The 10000-nt window shown below is 41.4% G+C and overlaps 1 protein-coding gene across 6 annotated transcripts in view; it reads right to left on the bottom strand.

Annotated features, from left to right (window-relative positions):
- The window catches only part of fcho2 (FCH and mu domain containing endocytic adaptor 2), a 369466-nt gene that overhangs the window by 98247 nt on the left and 261219 nt on the right, over positions 1-10000 (bottom strand). For all 6 annotated transcript variants that reach the window (XM_060913479.1, XM_060913478.1, XM_060913480.1 and 3 more), the window contains 5 exons: positions 8838-8907; positions 8656-8680; positions 8236-8292; positions 8071-8128; positions 1626-1795 (listed from right to left, as the gene is read on the bottom strand). In XM_060913479.1, coding sequence (XP_060769462.1) covers positions 1626-1795; positions 8071-8128; positions 8236-8292; positions 8656-8680; positions 8838-8907 — 380 coding nt within the window. The remainder of the gene's footprint in view (positions 1-1625; positions 1796-8070; positions 8129-8235; positions 8293-8655; positions 8681-8837; positions 8908-10000) is intronic.

Below are 10000 nucleotides of genomic sequence, written 5' to 3'. Positions count from 1 at the left end.
CCAGTTAAGAAATAAGACAGCTGCTACACTCATTCTCTATTTTGTCCATACGGAGTACTCCGCCATTACTGCTCGGCTCAGGCAATTACTAAAACCCGGGACGGAATGGGACGTCACTGGTTTTAGCAACAACCGCGGGGAGGTCACTGCCCAAGCGATATGTCATGTCCCGTTCCATCCCAGGTTTTAGCAACAACCCTCGGCTCACTCCGGGAGGACTGTTGCAACTGAACTTTGCTTTCTAAATAAACAAATAAACAAATAAACAAATAAAAATACTTTCCTTTTCTTGTAGTTTTCTTTTTCTTTAAATTGTTGATACTGCATCCTCTTTCAATAGGGGCTTATAGCCAACGCTCCTCAACAGATCAGAGGTTCTGTACGAGTCTTCAGTAAAATGTGCAGAGCAGAGGAGAGACCACTTCATAGGTGCCCAATGTGCCCATGAACTTCTCGCAAAACACATCCAAATCTTTGCACATTTTTGGGCCATGAATGCAACATAAATCCACCTTCTGTCATGTTGCTGGCAGGTGCAGCAATACATCTACATGGCATGGCGATAAATTAGCTCAAAATGGAGGATCGGAGTTGCAGTAAGCTCTGTGTTTTAGTATAGCGGAAATGGCAATGAGACCAATAGAGTTCCTGCTGTGACGTTACGGACGTCAAGGTCATTCACTCAGACCGCTACCTATATAAATCACTTTAATCGTAAAAATTACTATATTAGATTTATTGTTGGTGCTTAAAACTATTCCTGTGCCATTCTCGAGGTCTCAAGGCATTTATAAATGAAAGTGAGGCTATGGTTCTGGGTATATGCTTTTCTAAAACTGGTTACCGCAGTGATGTCACTTACTCAGGGCTGGCTGGCTCAGCGGGGCAGCTTGAATGCCAACTTTGCAGTCGATTTTAACTCTCAAAAATATATTTTTTTTTATTCCCATTTATGCAGCATACAAGAGTCAAGGATGGAGATACAATCCACTCAGAAATGTATTTAAAAAGAAAGGTTCTGCGTATCTCTTTTTTTTTTTAAAGATTTTTTTTGGGCTTTTTCCACCTTCATTGGACAGGACAGCGCAGAGACAGGAAACGAGCGGGAGAGAGAGACGGGGAGGGATCGGGAAACGACCTCGGGCCGGAATCGAACCCGGGTCCCTGGATCCACGGCACGACGCCCCATCCACCCGAGCCACGACGCCCCCCTGCGTATCTCTTTTAAAGGTGATCCATTTGGACAGAAGAAACCAAGGAAGCATTTCAGGTGATAAAGCTCTACAGACAGCTCCAGCACAGATCAAAAACATTTCACTCTTTTTTTTTTGTGCACAAGGAAAATGGATTCATGAAAGACATACTCCCTTCAAGAATGAGGAGATCAACAAAGATCATCAAAGAAACCTTTCACTCACAGCATATACTACCGTCTCCTCCCCCCACAAACCATGTTTAGAACATCAGGCATGAAAACCAAGTACATTTCTATGGGAAAGTTATCAATTGGTACTAATGTATAGCACTCTATTGGCACAAAAGTCAACAGAAGATGGAGGGCCAGAGAGAGAGAGAGAGAGAGAGGGGGGAATGTGTGTATATGTGCACATGTATGTATGTCTTACTGTAGCAGAGGGGGAAAGGGTTAGGTTTCCAATAGAAGCCTTCAGCTCATCGATGGTGGCTTTGTGCTGCTGCGTGCCACTGTTGGGCTGCACAGGTTTGATTTCCACATGAAATTTTCTGCGCTCATCTTCATCAGAATCACTGGATGAAGAGTTGTTGTCTTTGGTATGTGGAAGGAATCATTAAGGAATCATGCTGGACATAGACAAATGTATATTTTTGCATATAGTACCAGTTTATTAGGTACCAAACTAGCTACAAAACAAGGACACTTGAGGCAAATGGTCTGGAGACTGGAGAATGGAAAAAGGTGGCCTGGTCTGATGAATCTTCTGAGCCACTCCAATGGTAGAGTCAGAATTTGGCTCCAAGAGCATGAATCCATGGACCAAACCTGCCTTGTGTCAACAGTCCAGGCAGGTGGAGGAGGTATAATTGCGTGTGGAATGTTTTTTGGCACAATTCAGGCCCATTTATACCAATCATTCATTGCTTGAATGTCACAGCCTATTTGGGTTTGTTGCTGACCATGTGCATCGCTCCATGGCCATAATTCACCATCTTCTAATGACTACTTACAGCTTGATAATGCACCATGTCATGGAGAAAAAGTCATCTTAAATTGGTTTCATGAACATGACAACGAGTTCAATGTTCTTCACGGGCCTTCTCAGCCACCAGATCTGAACCCAATAAAACACCTTTGGCATGTGATAAAATCAGAGATTTGTATCAAGTACACTTGGAAAAGCTACTGGAATTGTGTGATGCAATAATTTCAACATGGACCATTAAGGAATCATGCTGGACATAGACAAATGTATATTTCTGCATAAAGTACCAGTTTATTAGGTATCACATTAGCTACAAAACAAGGACACTTGAGGCAAATGGTCTGGAGACTGGAGAATGGAAAAAGGTGGCCTGGTCTGATGAATCTTCTGAGCCACTCCAATGGCAGAGTCAGAATTTGGCTCCAAGAGCATGAATCCATTTCCAACATTTTGTGGAATCCATGCCATGAAGAAATGAGGGCTATCATGGAAGCATACTGGAGGAGGGAGCAAATGCAGACTTATGGTATTTTATTAACCACTGGAACATGAAACAAACATAAAAGCTCCAATCACACTGTCATTGGGGAGCATAGTTCTAGCCACACACAGGTGCCAAATGACACCAGCCTGACATATCTCTCCCTATAAGAAGTGATCTATGGCACTCCTACCCTGGACTAGGGGAGGCCCTGTGCCACTGAACAGTGGGCTACCCCTGGTGCAATCAGAAGTGGGATTGTTGGGTCTGGGATTGCTGCCTTTTCCTCCAGCTTCATCCAACGGGAACAGTGGGCAAGCAAAGATGTCTTCACCAGAATTCGGGGTCAGAGCAGCTCAGGCCTCTGGTTTGAACATTGCTGGTGTGAGCCCGGCATTGGAAACAGTCACATCATCCTCAAACGTGGGCGATGAACCGAGAGCCGTTTCACTGGTCTCAGATGTGGCTGTTGCACTGTGAGCCATATTACAAGCTTCAGACATGGGTGCTACAAAAAAAAATTTAAAAGAAAAAAAAATCTTTCACGGGATACTGAGCTTGAACCGTTCAAGCTCCACTTTATTTGCCCACACCTGTCCGCTGTTCTGTTAGGGAAGCACACTGGAGGCAGAAGCAAATATGGACATTTTTTATTAACTACTGGAACACAAAAATACAACAGCACAGAACAACCGAGATATAAGCCTGGACAAAATGTCATGAAACAAGGTTGCAAGAATGTAATGTGGTTTGACAAAAGTTAAATACAATGTGAGACACAAAAGAACACCAAACTGAGGCTTATATACAACCCGAGTTCCAAAAATTTGGAACACTGTGTGAAACGTAAATAAAAAACAGAATGTGATGATCTGCAAATCATGGAAACCCTATATTTAATTGAAAACAGTACAAAGACAACACATCAGATGTTGAAACTGAGAAATTTTATTGTTTTTTGAAAAATATGCGCTCATTTTGAATTGGATGTCAGCAACATGTTTCAAAAAAGTTGGGATGGGGCAACAAAAGACTGAAAAAGTTGTGCAATGCTAAAAAAAAAAAAATCTAATTTCATTAATTGGCAACAGGTCACTAACATGACTGAGGATAAAAAGAGCATCTAGTTTTCTCCCCAGGATTAAAATAAAGCCCTAATTTTTGGGTGGCCGCAGGCCAATTTTGAAAAAAGGGAGCCCATTTGGTGGCATCTGGTGACTTTTAGGAGCATTTTATGGTGGAACTGACACTGTCACTTTTTACTGTTAACATGATTGAAAAGGTTGCTACAACAAGTGGAGGTCTGTGATGCTATGGTTTGCAGCATGGGGTTCACATGCACAATAAATAGTCATCATCTGACAGCAATGTACAGTAGTATATAATAATGCTGTTTTATTACCTGAACCACTGCCAGAACACCATTAACCATAAGTTTAAATGAGTTCTGTTGAAGTTTAAAAAAAACAAAAAAACTCTGCAGACTTCATTTACTGCACAAATGCCACAATCTTGAGTTGCACCTTTATACTTGGGCCTACATAATACTTCAAACACCTTTAAGCACCTTAACAATCTACTGTGTCAACATCTTCGGTTTCACATCTTTCCTCTCCTTTTTCTGCCTCTTCTGTCCTACTCTCATTTAGCTATCAAAAATACGAATCTATGGGGCGCTGAGCGCCATTCACGCCTCTTTTCAGCATGAGTGAAATGTGAAGCTGTATACCACCACATAAAAACCATAAACCACGATCTCGCCCGCGCACTGAAGCATCATGGTACCAGTGCAGCAGCAAAGTGATTGAGGGCGTTTGTTGTGATTGGGGATTTCCCAGGGGTATTTCTGGTCTGCCTGAGTGCTTCATGGGAGCAAACTGGCCCAAAACACCAATTTTACTTCAAAATATGCCCCAAACATCACAAGGTAGGAATCTGACATGATTTCTCAGCAAGTGTTGAAGAAAAACAAACAAACAAACAAACAAAAAAAAAAACAAGTCAACAAATTTAAAGTGTGTCTGCATGAAATTAAAGCATGTCGGCCCCAACACGCAAAAACACTCTGGGGAGAACAATCTCAGAGAGGCCGAGTTTCTCAAAAGTAAAGATGGGGAGGAGTTCACCGCTCTGTGAAACACTGTGTGGGCAAAAGGTGCAACAATTTAAGAATAACGTTCCTCAAATGTAAAATTGCAAAGAATTTGGGGGATCATCTACGGTATATATCATCACTAAAAGATTCAGAGAATCTGGAGAAATCTGCATGCAAGAGACAAGGCTGAAAACTGACAGTGGATGAATCAACAGTAGAAATTCTTTTTAGAAATCATGGACACCATGTCCTCCAGGCTAAAGAGGAACAGGACCATCCGGCTTATCATCAGTGCACAGTTAAAAAACCAGCATCTGTGATGGTATGAAGGTGCACATGACATGGGTAGCTTGTAGTACATCTGGGAAGACATCATTAATGCTATACACGTTTCAGAGCAATATGCTGCCATCCAGACAAAATCTTTTTCAGGGAAGGCCTTCCTTTTTTCAGCAAGACAATGGCAAACCCCATTCTGCACATATTACAATTGCATGGCTCTGTAGTGAGTGTGTCTGGGTGCTAAAACTGGCCTGCCTGCAGTCTAGATCTGTCTCCCATTTAAAGCACTGGGTGCATTATGAAGCGCAAAATAGGACAAAGGAGACCCCAAACTGTTGAGCAACTGAAATTGTACATCAAGAAGAAACGAAGCCAAGGAGGCTTTGTCACACGTACACTCAAACACAGACTTAAGCACACAGTGAAATTCCTCCTCTGTATTTAACCCATCTGAAGCAGTGAACACACACATGCAAACACAAGTGAACAGTGAGCACACACACATACCCAGAGCAGTGGGCAGCTATGCTATAGTGCCCAGGTTAGGTGCCCGGTCAAGGGCACTTCAGCCCAAGCTCAGGCCATGGCTGCCCCATGTTAACCTAACTGCATGTCTTTGGACTGTGGGGGAACCCAGCATACCCGGAGGAAACCCATGCAGACATGGGGAGAATATGCAAACTCCACACGGAAAGGCCCCCATTGACCGCTGGGCTTGAACCCAAAACCTTCTTGCTGTGAGGCAACAGTACTAACCACTACGCCACTGTGCCACCCTATCAGGCAAGAATGGGACAAAGTTTCTCCTTCAAAACTACAGCAAATGGTTTCCTCAGTTCCCATACGATTACAGTGTTGTTAAAAGTAGAGGCGATGCAACACAGTGCATGTCCCCATCCCAACTTTTTTAAAACATGAAATTTGGGACATGTCCCCGTCCCAACTTTTTTAAAACATGTTGCTGACATCAAATTCAAAAGGAGCATATATTTTTCAAAAAACAATATTTCTCAGTTTCAACATTTGATATGTTATCTTTGTACCATTTTTAATGAAATACAGCGTTTCCAAGATCTGCAAATCGTCATATTCTGATTTTTATTTACATTTTACACAGTGTCCCAAATTTATGGAACTGGGGTTGTACATGAACTGATAATTAAACAAACTGAAAACAGGTGAGTGTCATTAAAGATGCAAGAATAGTTGTTCCAGGTAGTGTGCTCCAATTATGAGATCATCAGGGACCGTAGTTCTGTGCTGACTGACAGTGGCCTGACATGGACAAAGGAAGACCCTACCCAGTATTATTATGCCGCTTTTCCACTACAAACGCGGCTGAGCCGTGCCGTGCCGAGTCGAGCTGAGTCGGGCTGTTGGAGTTGCATTTCGACTACAACCGCGCTGAACCGTGCTGGCTGGAAGTGGGTGGACACATTGGGTGGAGTTAGCGAAAGTGGGTGGACGTCACGTGATGTCGTTAAGCAGCGCAAACAGTGACATCAGTGACAGTGGCGGAACAAGTCAGAGCCGGGCCGGGGGCGGGGCAAATGACCGGGCCCTTTATTAAAGCTTATCATAACATCATTTTAGGCTACAAAATGTCCGCAACTGCGGTGTTTACCAATTTCAACACTACCGGGTGCAACTATGTTATTTAGTACATCAAGTCCTTCAAACGAACATGTAACTCAGAAACAAAAAACATTAGGATACTGTACATGGCTCATAATAAAACAGCAATAGCCTATACTGCGCACATTATTTGAAGGGCATACGAATGAGCGCTCAGAGGTTGCAACGGTGACAGGAAGAGTCAGAAATAAAAGGAGGGCGGTGCAAACCTCACTGAATGCACTGTGTTTACCAATTTCAACACTACGGGGTGCAACTATGTTATTTTGTACATTAAGTCCTTCAAACGAACATGTAACTCAAACAAAAAAACATTAGGCGACATACTGTACATGGCTCATAATAAAACATCAATAGCCTACTGCGCACATTATTTGAAGGGCATACGGCGAGCCTTGCGCTCCGCGAACTCGTCCACGATGCTCTGTATATATGTCACTGATTCAGTGAGCTTTTAAGCGGTAGTCTCACGACCCGGATAGTAAACAATAAACATGGAGGACATGGAGTCGTTAGTGTTGCTGGTCTTGGTGCTGTGGCTTGTTGTCACCGACAACGCCAACAGATACTGGCAAGAGTGTATAGATGAGGCGAGGCACATAAGGCTTCAGAAATTCTCGTAATTCATAATTATTCTCCTTCCGGGTTTGCGGTGTTTACAGATCCCAGCGTGCTCGCGGGGCGTGTGTGGGCATGTGAGGACACGCCTCCTCACCAATCAGTGCACAGGGGAGTGTCTGCTCACGCCCCCAGCCTCACTCAGCTCGGTTTGGCTCGCTTCAGCCCCACTCCAAAACGGTGCGAGTTTTAGGGGCTAAGCAGGGCTGAAACGAGCTGAGTCGTGCTGGTTTTTGGTAGTCGAAACGCGAGCCGTGTCGGGCTGAAGTGAGCTGAAGCGAGCTGAAGTGAGCTGAAAAAGGGTAGTGGAAAAGGGCCAATATACTGTTCCAAATAAAACGTATGTAGACACAGAACGAATAATTCTATATTAAATGACACATACAGTACACTTAAGAAGCCATTGTGCTATAGCACAATGGCTTCTTAAGTGTACTGTATGTGTCATTTAATATAGAATTATTCGTCATTTATGTCACAAAGAGTAAAAGAATCACGTTTCATAGATAAAGATCTATGGGGATAAAGATCCCACAAAACTTAATGTTTTAGGTTTTAACATATTCTGAAACACTCCTGTATAGTCCATCTGAAGAAGTGAACACACACATGAACACACAAGTGAACAATGAGCGCACACATATACCTAGAGCAGTGGCTATCAGTTAATAGCAACTTCACAACACATACCTATTTGGTCATAATCAGTATGACCAAATCAGTACGATTTTGAAACCAAGTTGATAGATTAATTTGGCAGAGCCATGGATAAAGGATATCATTTTCATTGAATTCCGGTCTGATACAGAAACCCTCTTCATCCACCTGAGGCACGTTCTAGGACAAAACAATGCAAATTAAATACTACATGAATACTTTTTGCCCCCTCCCACAAACATTTCATTTATTTATAGACAATTTTGTAACACTTGGCCACGACTCACAGCATTTTGAAAATCTGTGGGTCCATAGGTATCTGAGGGGGCTCCATTGGCATTGTTCTGTGCAAAAGATAAAATAAAAACATCCTGTTTAAATTCTTGCAAATATGCACTGCAGGAATTGGTCAGCTCAATATACGAAAAAAAATAGTTTTAACTGATAACATTTTCAGCAAAAGTCTACTGCATGCACTATACCTGCAGATTTGATGGAATGTGTTATTTTTCTTTTCTCTGTATTTATACATTTTATATTACTAATAGCCACACTTTTACAAATGTTATTTTTTAGAACCTCATTTTAAATTCAGTGTAGATATTAATGCAAAATGGCAAAGGAAATGACTTGGCACAAACAGTATAATTTAGGCACTGTTTCAGAAATATCTGAAAAAGGAAAAAAAAATCAAAAGGAATACTTACGGTAGTTTCAACTTCTGTAGATTCACTGAATTAAAAGAAAGTCAATTAAAAATGACCAATAATAAATGAACGCTAACATTTCATAAAACACATACAGTTAATTCATACAAAGTATTAAATTACTAAATGCAATATTCAGGTATTGATGATAATACCCAGCACAAAAAAACATGCTTATTTACGTGGAATCTGTATCCTTGTCTTTTCTTCGCCCTGGAATTGCAAAGGCCTTCCGCTTTCGAGGTTTAGCACCTAGATACACAGATTTTAGAAATATCAGGCAGTGCAATTTCAAGACACTTTGACAAGCAACAATGTACAATGTACAACAGATGGATGCCAAATGAAAGGAAAACAGGTGGTTCTGCTATGCTGTCTGAACCGTAATGTTGGGGACGTTTCCACATGTCTGCTTAGATTTAAAAAAAATCACTGCAGATCAATACAAAATGATTCTCACTGATCACCTCTATCCTACGGTATGATCAAATGGGAGTGCTCCAATCCACAGAACTCAAGAACTTGCTGAAAGGTTTCAAAAGTATGAAAATTATGGAAACCATAAAAATATTGCTATGTGCAGATAGAGGTCAAGAGCTTCAACGAATGTTCACATAAAGCATCAGAATGGGGAAAAGTGTGATCTCTGTGACTGATGAGTATTTCAGAAAGTGCTGAACGAATATTTTATATACAGTGCTCAGCGTAAATGAGTACACCTCCTTTGAAAAGTAACATTTTAAACAATATCTCAATGAACACAATTTCCAAAATATTGACAAGACAAAGTTTAATATAACAACATCTGTTTAATTTATAATGTGAAAGTAAGGTTAATAATATAACTTAGATTACATATTTTTTCAGTTTTACTCAAATTAGGGTGGTGCAAAAATGAGTACACCCCACAACAAAAACTACTACATCTAGTACTTTGTATGGCCTCCATGATTTTTAACGACAGCACTAAGTCTTCTAGGCATGGAATGAACAAGTTGGCGACATTTTGCAACATCAATCTTTTTCCCTTCTTCAACAATGACCTCTTTTAGTGACTGGAGGCTGGATGGAGAGTGATGCTCAGCTTGTCTTCAGAATTCCCCAAAGAAAATAATTTATTTACACCACATAGGTGAAGGCTACAAGATGATCAGCAAAGCTTTACTTATCAGTCAGAATACTGTAGCAAAAGTGATACAAAAATTTAAGAAAGATGGAACTGCAACCATCTCACAGAGACGTCCAGGTCATCCACAGAAGTTAACACCTCGACAGGAGCGTCTTCTGATGAGAAGGGTTGAAGAAAATCGGCATGCAAGTTCACTGCAGTTATCTAAAGTAGAAG

This window comes from Neoarius graeffei, chromosome 28 (genome assembly GCF_027579695.1).
Source record: "Neoarius graeffei isolate fNeoGra1 chromosome 28, fNeoGra1.pri, whole genome shotgun sequence".
NCBI classification, from domain to species: Eukaryota; Metazoa; Chordata; class Actinopteri; order Siluriformes; family Ariidae; genus Neoarius; species Neoarius graeffei.
Note: the sequence above shows the minus strand (reverse complement) of the source record. Positions and strands in the feature narration are given on the sequence as shown.